Source organism: Balaenoptera borealis (genome assembly GCF_965194805.1).
Source record: "Balaenoptera borealis genome assembly, chromosome: 17".
Lineage (NCBI taxonomy): Eukaryota > Metazoa > Chordata > Mammalia > Artiodactyla > Balaenopteridae > Balaenoptera > Balaenoptera borealis.
The window spans coordinates 54770908-54793119 of record NC_138876.1 but is presented as its reverse complement, the minus strand read 5'-3'; the positions used below and the strand labels follow the sequence as shown (position 1 = coordinate 54793119).

General features: G+C 40.3%; 1 protein-coding gene across 1 annotated transcript; it reads left to right on the top strand.

Annotated features, from left to right (window-relative positions):
- Positions 1-1071: 1071 nt before the first annotated feature.
- On the top strand, positions 1072-10535 carry CA3 (carbonic anhydrase 3). The gene is made up of 7 exons (XM_082363624.1): positions 1072-1397; positions 2142-2339; positions 4530-4648; positions 6387-6479; positions 7530-7592; positions 8443-8598; positions 9554-10535. The coding sequence occupies exons 1-7, from the start codon at positions 1364-1366 to the stop codon at positions 9671-9673; spliced, it is 783 nt and encodes a 260-aa protein (XP_082219750.1). The 5' UTR covers positions 1072-1363; the 3' UTR covers positions 9674-10535.
- The last annotated feature ends 11677 nt before the right edge of the window (positions 10536-22212 follow it).

Here is a 22212-nt window from a genome sequence, read left to right as displayed (position 1 = left end):
TAATTAAGAAAAGGTATATTACAACCTTGTTCAAGACAGCACTGGAATTAGGCTTATCTCTTCTTGCTTTTTTAGAAATAAAATTAATACTGACCTGGAACAAAGAAAAAAATTTATATACTCTTAAAACTGTAAATATCTACTACACTGGTTCTTCAGTGTGAGCTACAACCAGACGTTTAAAAATATATCTTCGACATGTGCACACTGGATACGCCAGTTCTATTCTCCTTTTGTGTGGGTTATCGTACTATAAAACAACTTGGGAGGGGGAGAAAAAAAATACAAAGCAATTCTGGAAAATTTTCCGCTCTCTTTTCTTCCAGTCTTTCATTATGTCTTGGAAAATGAGGTCATACGTTTTACACAATATGACTCACTTTATGTTCGTGGCCTTCCAACACTCCAGAAGGTTCTCGACTTTTCGTGAGCAGACTTAACAGCTCACGCAGTCGGTAAATCAGGCTCCTGCTCTGCGGTAACCTGCATCCAGATCTCTCCCCGATTCCCGAGACCCAGCCCTCGGAGTCCTGAAGACCAAAGGGACCCACGAGGTTAAGAAATGCTGCCTGGTGTGGTTCAGGGATCTGGCATCGTCAATCTCTCAAGAATAACAGAGTTAGAGAACCTGCCCTCCGGCCTCTTTCTTCCCATCCTTTGCTGCTAGGATTTTACAAGTTGCCTGCAAGGGAGTCAAACATGGGTCAGGCAAACAAACGTGTTCTTTCCAGCCACCGAAACCGGATCGCTGGAGCGAAATAAACCCGCAGAAGCATCTGGAGACCGCAGCCAGACCGGCAGCCTGCGCTAAAAGCAACTTCTAAGTGAGGCTGCAAGTGCCGGCGGGGTGCAGATTTCAGTTGGATGCTAAGCACAACTACCACGCCCCATCCCCCCTTACCAAAAAAAAAAAAAAAAAAAAAAGCTTGGAGGAGGGAGGGAGGGAGGAGGAGGAGGCGAAAGTCGCCGGCATTTCTGCACATCGGCGCCCGGGGTTAGAGAGCCGTGCAGCTTTAGGAGCCGGGAGGGAGGAATAGAAGGGCCAGGAGAAGCGCTCCCAGGGAGAGGGGAGGAGAGGGGAGGAGAGGGGAGGGGAGGGGGAGGCGGAGGGAGAGGTGAGGGGAAGGATGCCCTCCGCCCATCTCCCCCCACCCCGACAGCTGTCCAACTATTGGAATTCATTGGCTTCCCCACTCCGCCTCCCAAATACCACCCCAATCCTGTTTAGCCCCCCACCCCACCCTCGCTGACCTAATAAGGCCGTGCAAGTGTGGGGGGACCTATATAAAAGGTGAGGGCTCACGGGGACTGTGCACGGCGGAGGAGAGAAGGCAGCAGCCGTCCAGTGCCCAAGAAAACGACCATGGCCAAGGAGTGGGGCTACGCCGACCACAACGGTGAGTGTGGGCAGCGGCTGCCGGTCAGTCCGGGATGGTGCTGCTCAGAAAGTGCGCAACTCCAGCAAGTGCGGTGGCGCGGATGGAAACTAACATTTACCGGGCACTTCCCGAGTGCCAAACACTGCTGACCCTTTTACTTTTTATCTGATTTAGTTCTCCGTGGTGTGGAGCTGTTATTACTCCCATTGGAGGAAACTGAAGCGCAGAGAGGTTCGGTAACTAGCCCGGATCGCAGTGCCTCTGACGGAGAAGTCAGACCACCGAGGGCCAGTTCTCACTGTCCCCTTCTCCATGATACTGGGCAAGCACTTAACCTCTCTGAGCCTGGTATTGGTCTAAGCTGCTCTGCCTGCAGCTCCTGCTTACCCATGGGAAAAGGAATATGGATATGCTCTGAAATCTATTTAGGGTCAGTGTTATTTTATTCCAGCTCTATGAGAGAAGATGGCATTGGTAAAACATGTGATGAAGTCCACTTCAAAAATAAGGCTATGAGGCTATATTTGAGCAAATACATGGAAAATTTGAGGAAATACACGGAGTTAAGTATAGTCTCCAGGTACACTATTAACAAAACTATGAACAGGTCTTAAACACTAAGCCTTGTATTGCCCAATCTGATATTCAAGACCTTTTTATAATCACTGGCTAGCCTCTGTGTATTTTGCTGGTTTAGTCACTTAGAAAGAGGGCTTGGATTGTGCCACTAAATAAATAAATCCTCTCAATTTGATTTCCCAGGTCCTGACCACTGGCATGAACTTTACCCGATTGCCAAGGGAGACAACCAGTCGCCCATTGAATTGCACACCAAAGACATCAAGCACGACCCTTCCCTGAAGCCATGGTCAGCATCTTATGACCCCGGCTCTGCCAAGACCATCCTGAACAATGGGAAGACCTGCAGGGTTGTGTTTGATGATACTTATGACAGGTCAAGTAAGTATCACACTTAGGTAGAGACACGTGAACATTTTCAACATCCATATTGGCAAAATGTGATTTATGACACAGCAACAGAATTGGTGGGAAGCAGGGGGCACTTCTTCTCTGAAAAAGGAGATGACATTTGACTTTGCTCTAGTCTTGAAGACTTACATTTATACATAGAAGAGGAATGTCTCACTCTCTAATGCTGGTCACCCAGGCTGCTACAAAATGGCCCCATGCCCAAGCTAAAAGTTGGCAATGCATTCCTGAAATGAAGCTTAATAGGAAGGTGATGGTAATGAGTCCAAATGAGTGTTCTTCAGGCTCTGATGGTCTACACCTGAGGGGTTTTTTGCTTCCTAACCAAGGCCTGGAGAGCAAGGCTCCCAGTCCCAAAAGTGGCACAGATTCCATTCTACAGAGCAAGGAACATAGCAAAGAAACCAAGTAGGTACTCTCTTCCTCTGCTGTGTGGGTAGGGGCCAATCCAGGGGAGAGAGTAGACCCACTGTATGAATCAAGAAGACTTGCCTTCAATGCTTCAGTGGGGTTCATCTGACTAATCATTTTGGTGAGTGTTTTTGAAGAATCTGACAATTTCTTCTTGAGTTGTGATTTGTATTTGTGTGAAAATGAAAAATCTCATGTTTAAAAAAATCTCTTTATTTCACCTACACTATTAAGCAAATCAATGAAATAAAAGAAGGCTAATTAGAAATGCTTTATTTCACTGTGAATGAAGTAAGAATCTACCTTTAGCATTTTGGTGCTTGATATACAGTAATACATTTTCCTATAACCACATTTGTAAAAAATTTAAAATTATCCTTACTGATGTATAGGAATGAATATTCTCAATGATGTTGTAATTAAAGAGTAATAGTTATAATTTCTACCTACTAGCAGGTTCCAGGTAAGGAATATCATAAAAATATATTTTCTTAAACAATAATCTCATTGGTATCTGCTACTTTTTTTCTCTTATCCATTTAAATCAAGTTCCATTCTGAAGGATTAGTAACAAAATTAAACAGTATCTGTTAGGTTGGATCACATGAAAATGACTTTTTGTAAGCAAAAATGATTGACTATTGACAATTTCATATAATTCATCCTAATAAATTGGACTCATATGACCAAATAATAACTGTTCCTAGTGGTTGGGTAGAAAAAAATGCAATTAATCAAACCAGTCGTTCCTACATGACCAAGCTTACACAAGCCTCATTCTATTGTTTTAGACCTATACTATGGCTTTCAGTGTGCCATTTCAGCACCAACAGTTGGTCAATCTTTTCTAGAATAGCTACCCTCTGAATTCTATTTTGATCTAGCTTATGTTGCTAAATTTTGATTTTAGGGTTTCTGTATAGTTTCCAATATCCTTTAGAAAATATTTGAACTTCTAAATCACTCCCCAGGCTGAATGAAATGAAACCAAGTTAAGTGCCAGGTTGAGGTATTTGGACAACAAACTCACATTCATGCTAAGGAGAATCATCTCGTTTAGGGGTCCACATTGATTGATTCCCTGGGAAACTTCTGAATTTTCCATTTCATCTCATTTGAGTAAACACAGTCTGAATTAGACATGGATGAGAGCTCTTGCCTGTAGTACTGAAGAAAAGTGTAGTGAGGCGAGACATGGAGAAGGAATTCACATTTGTTCAGTGATGACTCTGCTGGGCACTGTGATGAGCAGTTTAAAGCCCTTAATCTCATTTAATCCTCACAGTAGCTCTGAAAGGTCAGTATTATTATCACCTTCAGAGAGATGCAGAAATGGGTTCAGAGAAGTTTAGCAATTTGCCTGAGATCACACAACTAGCAGGGGGTGGGGCCGGGATTGAAACCTAAGTCTGCCTGGCTCTCAAATATCCTGTTCTCCCCAGTGCACCACACAACAGACCTGTGCTTTGGTTGTTTTCATTGCCCATCTCCTGTTTTAATTTTATTTTCATACATATTAAATTGACATTTAAAAAATAATAAAACAAGCAAACAAAATCAGAAAGACAGAGAAGAGAAAGCATTTATTTTGATATAACCCAAGACTTGACTTTGTGAGAAAGAGACCAGTGTGCTTGGGAATGGCACCATCAGCCCAGCCCATCAAGCTTAGGCTATAAGGGCTGTTTAAAGCAGGGCTCTGTAAAAGAAGTGTGAGTTCACTGCTGACCTAGCTTCTCTGAATCACAGTGCTGAGAGGTGGTCCTCTCACTGCACCCTACCGGCTTCGCCAGTTTCATCTTCACTGGGGCTCCTCGGATGATCACGGCTCTGAGCACAGCGTGGATGGAGTCAAGTATGCAGCGGAGGTAGGAGGAATTGCCATTACCCACTCTGGATCTCACCCAGTGAAAACTGAAAACTGAACGATAATGACAGAATAGCATCCAATGCGTTTGCTTCAAGCCTGTAGTTATGAAAAGAGCTGCAATAGTTTAGCATAAACTGAAGCTGCCAAACATTCTAGGTTAGACAGTTAAGAGAGTGTAGGTGAGTTAGTGTCACGCATGAAGAATTTCAAGGTTGTATTTAGAAATTGGATAGCAGCTTAATAATAATATTTTTTAAAAAGCCAGGGACCTGACTGGAACTGAAAAGATAATGGTAGCTAATACTTATTAAGTGCCTACAAGTACTAACTCATTTGATCCTCTCAGCACACTATGAGATGGGCTACAGACAAGGAAACTGAGGCACAGAAAGGTTACATAACAACGTCACACAGCGCATGAGTGCTAGACCTGTGCTCTACCTTATGCTGATTGGCTTCATAGTTCATCATCCTGCCCAGTGCTCTAAGCTGCCTCTTTTACAAGACTGTGGTGCTTTAAAAATAGCACTTAGTAATTCTGGCTAATGCTCATGCTCTAGTCTCTTAATGAAGGGTGTGCATATGTGTGTGTATGTGTGTGTGATTTTATATGTACATATGTACTTATACAGAGATAGCTAGATATAGATACACACAATTTAATATGAACAAATACTACTCTCTGTTCCAGTTAACCCATTAACGGAAACCCATGATTTGTAGCTCAGATCAAGGCATCAAATTACAAGGAAATAAGACAAGCCTCCTGCATGTTCTCTGTATAAAGCCAAGCCTATAAGGGGTGACAAATGCCCTGGAGGTGAGGATAATTCCATTTGTACTGCCAAACTCTTCCAGAGGCAGACTCTGGTCAACCGTAGGAGCTGAGACAGAAACCTTGGAGCCACTTGTGGACACTCTCTTAGGCAGCATCATTAGGCAGCCTAACTAAATTTGACTAAACAGTTAAACTAAACTATAGGAGACCCGAAGTACTTCCCTGTGATCATTTCTCTACAGCCCATCTAGACAGCCGGTGACAGGATAAATTAATTGAGAATGCCTTCCAGACATCTTCCCCCACAAATGGGGAAAGTTTAGTATATTCCTTACAAATGTGGGCAAGGCTTGCAGTTCGGTCTTTACATGTGGGATTATCTCACACTTTTGGTCTTGAATAAAATACTTCTAAATTGCCATGAACTATTGTATTCTCTTGCCATTCTATATAATGCAATGTGAAAAAGTTGACTAATTTAACTAGTGTCTATGTTAGCACCTTAACATTATTAAGGTAAGGTGACCACCCGGTTCTAGACCATTTGTTGCTGAAAGGAGAGAGGCATGAAGACACCTAAGAATTTGTCCCCTTATTTTTCCTCTCCTACTTCCCAGTTAATTGTGACTTTAGAATGCTAGCAGATTCCTGTTTATAACTCTGTGTTTCACTGTTTGATTTGGTCAGAAAAAGGACTAATGTTATACAAAGCTAAAATAATATTTTGAATTGGTTTAATGAAAGTTCAGTTTTCACCAATTCTACCTATCATAACTTTTAATTTGAACCATTAAAAGTCTTACCAAAATATTGCATGTTAATTTTTAGAATTCTGTCAACTTCTGTGAGAGTGTTCAGCAACCTTAGACTGTATAATTATTGGGTTTATTGTGAATAATTTTATACTTATTTCCTTATTTTAGGAATTTACCTCATAACCTCTGTTCTATGGTTTCAGCTTCATTTGGTTCACTGGAATTCAAAGTATAACAGTTTTGCAAGTGCTCTGAAGCAACCTGATGGAGTAGCTGTGATTGGCATTTTTCTGAAGGTAAGGTAAAAATTGACCATGTATTTTTTTCAAAGTTTAGTTCCTTATCAATGCTTAAGTTTTACTCCCTCCTTTTATTTAAAGGGGAGAGAGGAATGAATTTCAGTATTCATTCAACTATTCAAGATATTTCTGTTAAGATCAGCTCAAAATTTTTTGCTCTCCCTTAAAAGAGTAACTTTTGCCATACTTCAGTACCCCTAGCACTTCTAAATTTTCTTCAGATGCAGGATGTATGTGTGTGTATGTGTGTGGTGTGTGTGTGTAGGGGCGGTGGAGATGGAGCCTTTGAAGGAGCTTATTTCACTGGCAGTGAGGGCAAGGGCAGCCTTGTTCATTACCTGTTCCTGCTACTCCATGTCAATTGCAGTGGAAACCAGAAAAGCCAATGTTGGGAACGTCTGTGATGCCGAGTCCCTGGCTGGACATCCACTCGGCTTAGTGGCCACCACTCACATGATCCCAGGCTAAGATAGCACATGGAATGTGTGTGTTGTTGAGCCAGCCTTGGTGTAGAGAGGACTTGGTGTCATTAACACATGAATTTAGTGGTAACATAACCAAGATTTTAAGCCAGAGGTGAAAATCTAGCTTCTTTCTTTTTGAATGACCTAATTTGTTTTATGTTCTGAATTCATTGGGTCATATTCAGTGCTTGAACACAGTACTACAGGAAGTGGAGTGGGTCTGAGCAGAAAGACAACGAGTTTAGTTTCAGATACACTGAGTCCATCCTAGCTCTAATTCTATTAAAAAGAAAAGTAGACTGACTTCACAGAGAAGGTCAAGGACATAGATGTAAATCAACATGTAATTTGTGGTTTTGTACTTCAGAGGCCTGGAGTCCAAGTTTAGTTCAGAAAATATATACTCTAAAATCTTGGGGGGGGTGGAAATAAACTTATGTTTTTGCTTAGTACAAGATATTCTGACAGATTTATAAACACTAGTTGTAGATGGATGGATTAAAATTAGTTTTTAAGACAATCCTAAATTATGGAGAAGAGAAAAATATAGTTGTTGGTTTACTTTTTCTTTTTTTTTTTACAGATAGGACATGAGAAAGGCGAGTTCCAGCTGCTCCTTGATGCGCTGGACAAAATTAAGACAAAGGTAAAAAAAATCATTTTCCCTCCCAGAACATAAAAGCAGCGTATGTCAATTTTTTCTTTTTACATTTTCAAGTGTATTTCTTTCACCTAAAATCTGTTAGTAAGTTTGATGAATATGCTAAGCATACATATAAAAGCAAATGCTATTATATTTGTATGTATATTTTTATGGTTTATAGGTTTTAGAGCAGTTTCACATACATAAGTTTATTTAATCCTCATAGTCAACCTGTCAGATAACTGCATTTTTAATGAAGTGTTTGAGAGGAAAGTTGAGTGGTGTTCCCCTGCCCAACACACACACACACACACACGCACACACACACTTACACACATGCAGAGGTACTAAATGTTTGGGTCCTAGTGTTTCCCTTTCTCTCCTGGGTGGCACCTGTATATTTTAAATCTTAACAGTAGATTCTTCTACTTAGCAGACTCACTTTAATTCTTTCTGTTCTAATCAAACGCTTTTAGTTTTACCACCAGAGAAAGTAAGTATTCTGAGTATGATACTCAATAAAAATGCAACTCTGTTTTGTATCATCAAGAACCACAGCATTAACTTGTATGAAATATTTCTGTTACAGTTTATAATGAGTTTGTCCTTTTTCTTGAGAAATGATAGATTTATAGTGCTACCTAGAGTGAATAAGGAATACAATTGACTGTGGCAAAGTCATACCATGCAAACCGGCCTCCCCCATCTGCCCTTTATATCTGAAAGGCACGTCCTTGTTCACAAGCTCCGTTTTCTCTGTTGCATTTGAAATCCATTCTCCCCAAACGGTGAGACGCTGGGGCAGGCGATGCGCATGCGCCCGCTCACCGCGCTGTGTCCCGCTTTCTCCCAGGGCAAGGAGGCGCCCTTCACGAACTTCGACCCGTCCTGCCTGTTCCCCGCCTGCCGAGACTACTGGACCTACCACGGCTCCTTCACCACGCCGCCCTGCGAGGAGTGCATCGTGTGGCTCCTGCTGAAGGAGCCGGTCACCGTGAGCCCCGAACAGGTGAGCAGCGGCCGCGGGCCGGCCTTGAGAGCACGCTGACTTACCGTCGCCGGCGGACTCTGTGAGATACAGACGCTAAACTGAAAATATAAAGCAATAGATGCTTACCGAACAGCTCTGCGACTGGAGATTTCATAGTTTGCCCCGGTTAATTACGATCAGCCTGTTTAACTTTCTAAAGCTCAACTTCCAAAGGATACCAGGCTAAATGCAAGAACATTTAAAGGTGGCAGTGACGCTGAACAATGCCCAAGTTTGTGCTCTAGAAACACTGAAGGGTACAGATCCATATGAGTTAGACTTTGCTAATTTGGAGAACTCCCAAATACTGAGCCCTGTTTAGGAGATGGAATGGTAAATACAGGCCTGGGGATAAGATGCTGGTGGAAGGGATTGAACATCCTTGTGAGGTGTGAACTGGTTCCCCAGTTTTACAGCTAAGTAGGCTGAGGCTCAGATAGGTTAAGCAGTTTGCTCATGATCACACAGCCAAGGGCAGGATCTGAGACTGCACCTCCAGTCTGTCTGCTTTCAATACCTTCGACCTCTCTCCTCAGGCCTCCCTTGTAAGTGTTCATGTAAATTGACTTCATTAACTTATGCAATGAGGGGCCAATTGAGCTTATTATTTGCACTGTCTTCCACTCCTACAGAAGGGATAGATTTCATACTGATCTGTCAAATTAAAATAATTGTTTCAGAATTCAGGAGGAAAAGGTTTTGACCAGAGGGTATGGTGATCCTGTATAAAAGGAGGAAAAGTGTTTTTACAAATTAAAAAAAAAAAAAAAAAGGTTTTTGTTACTCAGAACCAAATAACTCTGGACTGGACATTGGAGACAGGTTTTGTAGTTTGCTTGTTTAGAAAGCTGGTGATTTCTAACTCTTTGTCACACGCTTAATGTGTCCACTTGGTCCAAATGTCATGCTGACAGCCTTCCCTCGCCCCTTGCAGATGGCCAAGCTGCGGGGCCTCTACTCCAGCGCGGAAAATGAGCCCCCGGTGCACCTGGTGAGGAACTGGCGCCCTCCACAGCCTGTCAAAGGCAGGATAGTGAAGGCCTCCTTCAAGTGAGGCTGCTGGAGCTTGCCCTCTTCAGGAAAGGAAACCAACAGTGCAGAGCTTGGTTCCTTGCCTCCTTTTGGTGCTTCTTACTCCAAGTATATTTCACTTTTCCATACCAAGCAGTGAAGATGAGAGATGTGATCACCAAGAAACTGGAATTAACTATTGACAAGATCTAATATGAAAGCATTTGACCTTTTTAATAATCACCTTTCCTGTAAAAACAGCATTTCTAGTAAGGTTTCAAAGAAGAAGAAACAGAGTTGGAAGAGGAAAGGTAGAGAAAAATGGCTGTTGGGCACTGTTTTTGTGTCATCTTAAATTTCACAGAACTTCAGTTTACTCTTTTCATGTTATGAGTTATCCATCTTAAAGAAATAATGAGTAATTATATACGTGGGGGTAGAGGTGTCTGAAGATCGTATAGCAATTCAGCATAAGCCAGAAATTAAAATGACTGTGGATACCGAGAATTGAGATGGTGATGTGTTTTAACCTTTAAATAAAACCAGTAAGAGGTCCATCACTTATTCACATTTAAACTACTGTAAAGATTGCCTGGTTTTGATTATCAATGAAAGTAAAATACACTGACTAGGAATTTTTTTTAAAAATTGACCCATTATTTGAATGCTTTCTTCATAAAGATGTTGACTTTATCCTAATATTTTTCTTTACCTGAAGGAGGGCCATTTATTTTTCATTTTACTACTTTTATCTTTGCATGCTTATTAAAATAAAAACTGCCTCTGATATCTTTCTAATTTGAGCGTGGGATTAATGATTCCTAGAACATGCAAGAGTGAATGCCTGCACTTGAAGTAAAAGCAGTTGTACTGATCATCAAAACTAATAAAGACATGAATGTAAACAGTTGAGTGTTGTGTTTTTTAAGGAGGGAGAACATTGTAAGTTTGTTTTTATAACTGAAGTGACTCAAATTCTGAGTTGGATTGGAAGCTACATTCCTTGTAGAGCAACTGAAGCAATTACTGGGGGCCTTCCGAGGAGATTGCAGACAGAAGAGGAATGTGTAGCCATACATTTGACAGTGTGGACTAGTTTCCAGAGGCCTCAAAGTTGGTTTAGGATTCTGAGGTGCATACCAGTACCATGGTTGCTAACTTAGGGGCATGGAATCAACTCAGACTATAGCCTTTATGTCCTTATTTTTTTTAAATGTGCATCAAGATAACACCAGTCTAACACTGAAAAAATCCATACATTGAGACCTTCAAAAATATCTTTAGACATAAAGTCTAATTTTGCAGTTAGTGGCTTTGATAAATCTTTTATCACATCACTGGCTAATATGTTAACTTACTTTCAAAAATGGCAGCAATAATTGAATTACCCTAAAGAATGAAAATGGTATTGGGTCAGGAGAGTCCTGCAATGCTGGAAGTCAAGTCATGTGACAGAGTCCTAGGAGGCTAATGTTATTTAATGGTTTACCATTTGGGTGAAGTAAAACCAGGTTGGTCAGTGCAAACTGGTTGTGTTAATTAAACCCCTTGAAATTAGGAAGTGTGGAGCTTTCATCAGTTAGTGGTAATACACAAACTGATTCTCTCAGGGTACTTGGTAATGCTGGGAGCACGGTAAAAATGTACCCAATGTACACTCGTATGTGGTGAAGGAACATATGACTTAATTATAGCTACAATGGTGCTTACACAAGCTTACACAGGCTGGACAAGTCTGGAACTGTTTTAAGGGAAAATGTCTAATCAAGAGAAGGTATCTCCCTAGACCATGAGCTCCATTAGGGCACAGACATGAATCTTGTACACTAACATCCCCCTTTTTGCCTAGTATGGTGTCTGGCACTTGATAAGCACTCAATAAACGTTTGATTTCATGAACATAGATGAACCCAGGACAAATACTCATCTTCTTTAACAACACAGGATTAAGACTAATACTGTTTTTTGCTCATCTCATTCAGTTTGGGTCTCCTTGGAAAATGATCTCTTTAGCTTCAGGTGGTAGCCTTCCAGTAGAACATATATTCCCTGACCCCCATCCAAGTCATTGCAAATGATCACAATTATCACCCAACTTAAAACTTCCTCTCAACTTCTCCCTGCAACTCAAAGTGCTGAATTATTATAAATGTCCATTAGAATATTGAAACCACACTTGTGTCCTTATTCAGTAGGGGGACAATTTTCCTGATCATGCACAGTCTTCCAAACAATTACATTTTAGGCATACATAGCCTACAGAGGGGACATGGCTAGGAGCTGCTGTGGTGAAAAATGTTTCCACATCTGCCAACTTTTGTTCTTCAGATATAATCATTTCAGATATTTTAAAACTTCAGCAAAGGGCAGAAACTAATTTGAATGACGTGTGTTAACAATAGTCAGATGATTATATCCTTAAAAGTCTATGAATGGGGCATCATCAATAAGAATTTACTGAATATAGGGCATTGCTACATTTTGAGAGGGTGTATATAATTCCTACCCCTTTAATGGGGAGACAGAATATATTTATGAAGAGGTAAATAACTATTCAGGACCACTGATCCAAAATTCTTTACGTGCAATCAGTGAATACTTATGTAGATGAATGGGAAGTATTCTACATAGAGCATGTAAAACTGAAGATTTTGGTGTTTAACTATAATCATTTACATAATTAAATAAATATGGGTGAAATTGATCAACTATAAACAACTGGATAGATGTGAAAAATTAGTATGTCAGTTACTCAAATAAGAATTGGCACAAATAAAATTGTTCTAAAAGAAATACATATGGTCCAAAACCACATCAGATACCATGTATAAATAAAATTAATGAGATTTTAGTTTCTCCTCTAATACCCTCTTATTTGATACCAAAAAGGAGCTGTGGACATGAGCAAAATACATTATTTTAGCAGACAAAGAATAAGTGAGAAGTAAGAAAAACTGCAAATGTCATATTTTTAGAAATTCTAAAAATTTCAAGTTTAGTATATGAAGATTTAATGATTTTTTTTAAATGACCCCTAAGGTAGCACTTAAAGACTTAAAATACAAATAAGAAGACAAAATCAAGTTTGCATGTTATTTTCATTTAGATCACTGGATGGCAGCAACACATTTAAAAAATTTCATTTGGGTCCCTAGATGACAGCAAAATAATTACAAAAATGACAAATGACATGTCATTCACAGAGCAATGAGGGTTTTTATTTTTAAATCCTGAATACCCTATTTCCTTTTCCCAAATGTTCAATATTAACCATCAATATCTATCGCAACAGAAAAGATGGTGAGAGAGTCTTACATATTTCTGATAATTTTTTTTTTTTAAACACATGGTCAATCTTTTTCTTAAAAAAAATTAATTAATTAATTTTTGGCTGCATTTGGTCTTCGTTGCTGCACGCAGGCTTTCCCTAGTTGCAGAGAGCAGGGGTTACTCTTCGTTGCGGTGCACGGGCTTCACATTGTGGTGGCTTCTCTTGTTGCGGAGCGCAGGCTCTAGGTGCGTGGGCTTCAGTAGTTGTGGCTTGCGGGCTCTAGAGCACAGGCTCAGTAGTTGTGGCACACAGGCTTAGTTGCTCCACCGCATGTGCGATCTTCCCGCACCAGGGCTCGAACCCGTGTCCCCTGCATTGGCAGGCGGATTCTTAACCACTGTGCCACCAGAGAAGCCCCTTTCCAAGAATTTTCCAAAAGTGAGGCCTGTGTGTTAGTAGTTGGTACACTAAAACTGAGACAAATGAGAAATGAACATTCTACAATCCTGTTCAGTCTTCTGGAGGCCTGGGTACAAGGTACACAGCACTCCCCCAACACGTGGCCTCAGGCAAGTTAACTTCTCTGTGCCTCACTCTCCTCATCTGTGAACAAGAGTGATAAAAGTACCTGCTCAGAGGGTTAGGTATTAAATGAGTTAATATATGTAAACCTCTTAGAGTAGTTGTTCCAGACATAATAAAACTCTCAACAGCAGTTAACTATTATCTTTTGTAAGTTAATTTTACTTCAACCAAGAAAAATTCCATTGGCTTATTCAATACTTAAAGTCATGTTTCTTTCTTGATGTTTCTATGAGTAAGGTCATGAATCCATGTCTTATCAATTTAGACAAGACTAAGGAGTTAGTTACCATAATGGGCTCCCCTAATGAATTCCCTCTGTGCTTGGCATTGGGGAAATGGTTTCTAAAAATAATGGCGATAACTCTTGTCTGATACTTTTCAGCAGCAAAAACAAGTTGTGGCTCCATTAGAAACCAGCACAAAGCTAGAAGGGTGATTTGGGGAGGATCAGAAAATTTTCTGGAGGAAGTTTCTATTCCAGAGCTCTGCACCTGACCTTCTGAGGAAATGTATGATTAGCAAAACATCCAAAAACTAAACCAAAATAGAGAGGTGAGAGAACTATGGTGTTCACTCTGTTTTGCTGACTTTGGAATGTTGGCAGGATAGAGTAGCTCAGAGTGCTGTGTGAAGTGGAAAATCTATCCTCACCGTAAGTACAGGAAGTCTCTTGCCATGAAATTAATTTGGGACTTGTCTAGGCATGTCATAAAATCAGAATCATAAATGAGATGCACAAGTCATCCTGGAGGATGAGTTTATCCATTTTGGGGCAACTCAGCTCCAATTGTACAAAAGGAAATAAAACAGTCGAGGCTTAAAATCCAGGATCCAGGGAATGACTAGAGAACTAATTAATTACTTCAGATTTGAAGGCATTTAATGGCAACCACTTGACAACTTGAGGAGGTGGATAATCACAGATAATCAGCAGGAGTAAGAGTGAGTGTAATGGTGGGGTCACAGGGGACCAAGTGCACCACAGAAGCATAAAACCCAGTGATTTAAAAACTAATTTTAGCCAGGTGAGAATCGACTCTGTGAAGTAAATGAGGAATAAGATTCTCCCTTGTATTTAAATTATTCCCAGGTAGAGGAGCCTGGAAGCTCAGGAAAAATATTTTGGCCATTAAATGTACATATTCTGTTTCAGCATGCCCGTACATTTCTATCATACTCACTCAGCTCATTTGAAATTTGGGTGGTTACAAACACATTTGTTCAAGGGAAGTCATTCCCCCAAGGACAATTGAGTCCCGTGAAAGTATATGACAAATGGAAGTGTCTGAAAATACAGTGCAACTTGGGTTCAAAGAATTCACACTTCTCCCTCCTGTGTGTGTGATTGGTTTAATGCAACACAGGACCCCAGAGAAGGGGCCTGACATGGGTAGGGAAATTGTACAAGCCAAGCAGAGAAGATGGAAGGGTGGGGCCCAGCCCAGGGAAGAACTGAGAACTAAGCAAGAAAAGGTGCATTTCGACAGTCAGCAATATGGAAACTTTCGTCCAGTGAAGACCTAGGGCTCAGGTTCTTGTACCAGGAATTAATTAATTTTAAGAGTAACAAGATTACTTATCAATTCTATCTGTAATGTAATTCAGTGTATGCATGTGTGTATGTAAGTGTGATGAGTAGTGGGGGCAGGGAGATTTAGGAGGGTAAGGACTCTCTTTGTCTTGTTATACTACAGAGGCCCCAGTACCTAACACAATTATCTGGAACATAGTCAGTGCTGGAAAAGTACCTGTTGAATGAAGGGAGGAATGGACGGATGGATGGACAGATGGAAGAGGCAGTGAGAGTCCTAAAATAATGAATGCCAGTCTAAGTTCCTGAGCTGGTGGGAGCTATGTCCTCATCCTAGGAAGGTCAGTGACTGATATCTGGAAGGGCTCTTGGAGAAAAGCAGGGGTTTCCATTGCTGCCACCCAGGCTTGTCTGTACAGAGAGTGTAGGTGCCAGAAGAGAAACAGTTTTACATATATCCAAACCTTATCATTTGCAAATTTAACTGAGTATAGAAGAGACATATTTTAAGAGATATAAAAGGAGATTCTCTACCAGAGTATTTATCTCTTAGCACCCATGCTTCTAATATGCAAACTGAAGGTAGTTGGCAATGAGCCTGTGACATTGGGCTCTGGTGATACTAACTGGCACGATTCATGCTAGTGCTTGAAATTTTATAAATTTGCCTTTATTTTCTCATTTGTCATTTTAGTTCTTCATTTCATTCACCTTTGTGCTCATAGCAATTCCACATACATAATCAAGATAACTCTTTAACTCAAATGCTTGTGTTATGGCCAGAAATGAGCAAAGTATGATACTTTTGAAAATTCAGTAAAGAGTTTCAACTGACAGGTTCCACCCCACCCCAAGCAAATGACGGTCAATTCAGGTAAATGTCCTGCCCTCCACAAACAACACAGACATATACACCACATATATCCTCACACACTTGTAATTACTACCTGGAGCTTTACAATATAGTGGATGATTCTTTGAGAAAAACATTTACTCAGGCAGTGAATTTACCAGAAATCAAACTCAAGTTCTGTTTTGGCAGGTGGGGAGGCGGGGTAGGAAATGCTAGTTGGCAGCTCAATTCATAACTAAAAGTGTAAATCTCTGGTTACCTCTATAATTTTTTTTTTTAATTTAAAGAAGTATTTTAATGATATTTCGTCAGAGGTCTAATTTCTTTCTTTTAGTTTGTTTTCTCTAACAAAGGGCTTGTTGTCAAGATTGTGAGGCGCACTAAGCCTCTTGTTCTTAGCAGCTTGATATGGAACATAGATTAGGCCCTAGTAGGGGTGGGGAGTTTCAGAGGAATTATGAAATAACCACAAGGAGCAAAGAAGAAAGTTTGCAGCTTGCTAAGATTGTAGTGGTTTTAGCTGGGCAGAAGCATTCAATATTTGATATATAATTTTAAAAGTATTTGCAAGTGACTAAAAAAACCCTTTTCTTTAAAGGATTTCATGTTTTTCAAAAGCAATTATGAGTCGAGTATAAAAGAAATAAAAGTAGGCCAAGGATCTACCTGGAAGCATCAAGGAAGAGAAAAAAAAAAATGAAAAGAAAGAGTCCACCTTCAAACATTACTCAAGAGAAATTGTACTAAATGTGGCTGTGACTGCTGAGGAGAAGGCCTTATCGGGCATGGCCATGGTGCCCAGCACACTGGCATGAAATACATGGTAAATAGTGATATCATTGTCATTGGAAAGAAGGAAAAGATAGCAGAACCAAGGGCACAGGCGACCTGCAAAACCTGGCCCTGGGTCACCTGGGCCTCTAGGCCAATAGTGGACTCCAGACTCTTTTTGGATGATGTAGCCACTAGGGCTCAGTTTTAGAACATGAACCTCCAATATAGAATTTTTAAAAATAAATTATATACTCACAGTATTATACTGCTATATATGTTATAAAATATAAATAAAGTGGAAATTTTTAGGGAGTGAAAAAATAGCTATTAAGAGAAACATTCTCATGGTTTTTTTTCCTGCCATGGAGTGGTCCTTCATGTGCACCCCAAGGTGTGTGCATTGCATGTGGAGGCAGCTGGTTTGGCGCTGTCCACTAACAAGACCAGCTTAGACAGTCTCCTGCCAGCCAATCAACTTCACTCTGTTCTATGATTCCTCACCTCACTGGGCCACTGTTGCATTCACTGTCTCACCCAGTGGGGATTAGCTGAGTGTAGAAGTAGAAAGGATAACTCTATCATACGTGTTAGAAAAATAGTGCAAATAGGCCCTGTTGTGAATTGTGAGAAGTCTAGCACACAGTTTTGACTGACCAGTTTTGACCTTGGGTTGGGTGGTTTTTTGAATTGGTTATAAACTCTTTTCGCTCAGTCAAAGATGACCAAAGAAAAAAAACAAGAAAAAGAAGAAACAAAAAGGCATCCCATCATATAAAAGATAACTCAAGGGATATTTACTATACTATTCCTTCTGTCCCTTAAAATATGGAAATTTATTGGGCTTCCCTGGTGGCACAGTGGTTGAGAATCTGCCAATGCAGGGGACACGGGTTCGAGCCCTGGTCTGGGAGGATCCCACGTGCCGTGGAGCAACTAGGCCCGTGAGCCACAATTACTGAGCCTGTGCGTCTGGAGCCTGTGCTCCGCAACAGGAGAGGCCGCGATAGTGAGAGGCCCATGCACCGCGATGAGGAGTGGCTCCCACTTGCCACAACTGGAGAAAGCCCTCGCACAGAAACGAAGACCCAACACAGCCATAAATAAATAAATTAATTAAAAAAAAAAAGTTCACTGCTCTGCAGCCTTTTAAAATATGGAAATTTATTAATTCAAGTGTGTATTCTATACAAGGCACTATGCTCTAGAGGAAGAGAAAGAGAAGGAAGAAGAGGAAGAAGAAGAGGAGGAGGAAGAAGAAGAAGAAGGAGAAGAAGGAGAAGGAGGAGAAGGAGGAGAAGGAGGAGAAGAGGGAGAAGAAGAAGAAGAAGCAGAAGAAGAAAGAAGAAGAGGAAGAAGGGGAAGAAGAAAAAGAAGGGAAGGAGGAGGAGGAGGAAGGTGGAGAGGGAGGGGAGAGGGAGGGGAGGGGGAGGAGGAGGGGGAGGAAGGGAAAGAGAGACAGAGACACTCAGATATATGGAGAAAATTTGTGTGGAATAACTTTGAAAATGTTGTGGCTTGTAAAACAAAGAAAATTTTTGTGAAGTGGTAAAACAAATGCACATAAGTAATATGAAGCAAAGAAGTATAACGGAAATGCTATGGAGTTGCAACATCAGGAGCAATATTTTTAGGTTATGGACTACTTCTCTTTTATCCCCAAATCCTCATTTAGCCATCCAAAACTTTCAAGATATCTTTTTTTTTTTTTTTCAAGATATCTTTTCTTGCATAAAATAAACTTACTTTCTGTTTAGGATTAACCTGGATAAGTACAAAATGAGCAAACTACAGAATTATAAAATGTAACCATCTCTGTTTCCTATGGCCTATCCATATATATTTTAAGATTATAAGAGTGCTGGTTTCCCATTTGTATACTCTTAAGACAGTTTCCAGAAAACCAAATTTATCTGGATCTAAACCTTCCATGGGCTATTATGGCATGAGTGACGCTCTAGAAGCATAAAGTAATTTACTTTACTCCTGTTCTTAAAATGATGGCTAAAGGCTAAGGTTCTCACTGGGGGAAAAGATATAACTACATGGAGACACTTGAGGGCACCCTAACCAACAACCTAAAACAACAACAACAAAAGTCATTAAAAGTATATATTCAAATGTAAAATTTGGGGTGGGAAAGTATGTTTTGCCTCTAGTGTATGACACCAGTGAATCCTGACTCGTGCCCTTGATAAGGGGGAAAAAACTGCTTGTCATGCCTATAATTCCCCTTGCATGGAAAAGTTAAATTGTTCTGGTTACTAAAAGGAAGTCAAAAATTCCCCATTCAAGGTGGTGATTTATAAGCAAATGAGAAGTTTAATCATGTGATAAAGTTACTACTAACATAACCAACTCTCATGATTTGGTAAAAAAGCCATTATTGAAGATATGCTGAAGCAAAGTGAATAAACAATCATTGTAAGGTGCAGACGTGAGATTTTATGCTTTTCTATCCAATCCAACCAACAAAAATGAGTGAGAGCATATTATGGGCAAAGCACTCTCCTAGGGCTCATGTGTTGCTGGATACATACATAACTTTCACAAAAGCATTACCATACAGATACTCTTAAGGCAGAGTTTCATGATCATGGTACTATTAACATTTTGGACTGAGTAATTCTTTGTTACAGGGGGCTGTTCTGTGCATTATAGGGTGTTTAGCAGCATTCCTGGATGCCAGTAGCACACTACCCCCCAACAGTTGTGACAAGCAAAATGTCTCCAGACACTGTCAGTTTTGCCCCCAGGTGAGAACCAATGCTCTAAGAAGAGGTGGACTTTTATTAAATTGAATACTTCATGGTGCCACGTGTGGTAGCAGCCATGGAACATAAAATATTTTAAATGTATAATTCACATTTTTAGTGTAATTGTCTCACTTAATATTTTCATTCCAGTTCTAGTTGATTGAAACAATGTTTGAATTCACCAACTACTCTTAAAAACTAAATAGATTTAATTACTACGGAAATGTTGAAATGTTACTAGTTTCCATGAAAGAAAAAGACACATTTAGGAACTAACTTTTTAAACATCTGAAAAGCAGTTTACTAAGGGAAGTTGAACTCATCTGTTTATTAGATGTATACTCGGTGCCAGCTCCTGCCACTTTAGTGATTGGTAGGAAACCCGAAAAGTGACAAGTATGTCTATATAACTTTGTTTTACAGAATAGTAATGCATGCATAATCCGAATGCACTGTTACTATATCACCTTGAGGCCACACAGCAGATGGCTAAGTACTCAAACTCTAGAGTGGGACAACCTGGGGCAAACTGACCTACATCTATGCCTCAGGGCTGTGTAAAACCTTCAGAGTCATGCTTGCAGCATAATCAGATTTCCAAAAATGTTATTTTTTTATAAGAGTAGGAACTCCAAACATATTCCTTAAGTAAACGTGAGTTTTTTCATCCAAGTTAGAGAAACAGAAAAGCCAGTTAATGATTTTACAATGGGAAGTACTATAATAATAATTATACCATTTATTCAATAAAGAAAATGTTCCAGAACCATATCTGCTATCTTCCAGATGTTAGTTCTCATCATAATGCTTCAGACCTAGAATTTCCCCCTAATTAGCAAATAAAGTAAGTAAAGTTCAGAAGGATCGTGTAGCTCACTCAAGGTGATGGTAACACAGCACGTGAGTGTTAGAGCCAGAATCTGGACTCAGGTCCATCTTCTCAGAAAGTTCATTCCCACTGCACAGTTCTATGCCTCTCTGCTACACTAACAAGAATCCTAACGGAGCAGCTAACAACATCAGGCATCATGCTAGCTTACGTGACTAAATCACACGAATTTGCCCATCTAACACTCCCAACAACCCTAGGTACTCTTATTACATTTGGATGTAGAAACTGAGGCTTGCGGAGGTGAAATAAATCATCCAAGGCTGAGTAGAGGGTAAGTCGTAGAAGCTGAATCCAAGCTCAGGAACCCTGGGCTCTTGGCTACTATGTGATACTGCCTCCCATCCTACCGTAGAAGAATGTCAAGAGACTCAGAGGCTAAGAAGGAAGCCAGAACCAGGATTAAAATGGCTTGATGGGTCAGGAAAAGGAGTTTGAATCTTTTTGTGAAAAGTCATCGTCAGGTGGTCAAAGGCAAGGGAGTGAGGGAACAGCAAGTGCATTCTGGGAACCTCTACCAATCTCCTCATTCATAAAATAAATAATCAGACTAGATAATCTCTAAACTCCTTTTAGTTCTGAAGCACACTATATTATTGCAGTTTGTATCATTTCCTTCCTTCCAACCTCCTGGTGGCTTCCCTGCACAATTAGTATAAAATCCTTCCTGGGGAGCAGGGTCTGAAAGGCTCTGCGGGTAGCCACCCCTGCCTGCCTCTGACTTCACCTCCTTGTCTTCTTTTCCTCAATCACAATGCTCCCATCACAAGTTTTTCTGTTCTAGAAATGTCCTTGATCAGGGCCCTTACATTTACTTTTTCCTCTGCTTGAAATGTCCTTCCCCAGATCTTTCCTTAATGGTTCCAGAAATGCCACTGCCTTCAATAGGTCTACCATAACCACTGCACCTACAATAACATCCACCCCGTTATTCATTACCTCACTGGAAATTCACTTTTCTTGTTGCTCATTCATTTATTGTATTCTACCCCCATCCATCCCCATGTAAACTCCACGAAGGCAGGGACTCTGTGGATCTGGTGCATGGCTGCAGCTCGTGTGCTGCAGCCTGGCACGTAACAGTACTTGACAGATTTATTGAATGAATGAATGGATAGATGACCACAGTTTTTACAGCCCACATAGTACCTAAAAAATAGTAAACACATAACAGGAGTTCAAAAAACATATATTAGTAGTAATGATAACTAGGATTTATCAAGTTCTAAATATTGGCACTATGCTAAATCTTTTATACAAATTATGTACATTAGTCCTTGCCTACTCTAGCAGGTGGGTAATTTTATTATCCTAGTTTTTCAAATGAGGAAATTGAATCTTTGCAAGACCAAGCAATTTGCCCAAGGTCAGAGTGCTAGTAAATTAGCCCAGATTCAAAACCAAGTCTAATTACAGCACAATGCTATTTGTTAACTGACTGGCTTCTGTACAGAGCAACTGCTATTGCCTCCATTTGGATTAGTGACTTCATAATTTCAAAGAGCATTACTTGGGTAGTTACTAGTTGTGTCCTGGGGCTCATGCCAGATAAAAGTGATACATACCTAGGATTCGGAGGTGAATAATGTGATACAGTTCCCAACCTCAGGTGGCTCAGTTTAATAAGAAAAACAAATATGCAAGTGTGCTAGAATGGACTTCTCCATAACCCAAACACTCCTCCCTCCCCCCACAAAAAGCTGCATGCTGCGGAAAGCTCATTCTTCTTGTTTCCCTGAACCTTGCCCAGGTATTTAATTTTGCATTCATTACATTATATTCTAACGGTTTAGCACTGTCTCGGGTGAACTGAATAGCCACCATTTACTGAGTGCCTTGATGTAGCAGGTGATTTATATATAGTCTCTAATTGAATCCTTACAATAACCCTGAGGTGGGTGTCATTATTCCTACTTCACAAATGAG

Excerpts from the sequence above, each read along its gene's own strand:
- CA3 (XM_082363624.1), top strand. The coding sequence starts at position 1,364 with ATGGCCAAGGAGTGGGGCTACGCCGACCACAACG. Across the intron at positions 7,593-8,442 it reads TGGACAAAATTAAGACAAAG|GGCAAGGAGGCGCCCTTCAC; the intron begins GTAAAAAAAATC and ends GCTTTCTCCCAG. Across the intron at positions 8,599-9,553 it reads TCACCGTGAGCCCCGAACAG|ATGGCCAAGCTGCGGGGCCT; the intron begins GTGAGCAGCGGC and ends CGCCCCTTGCAG.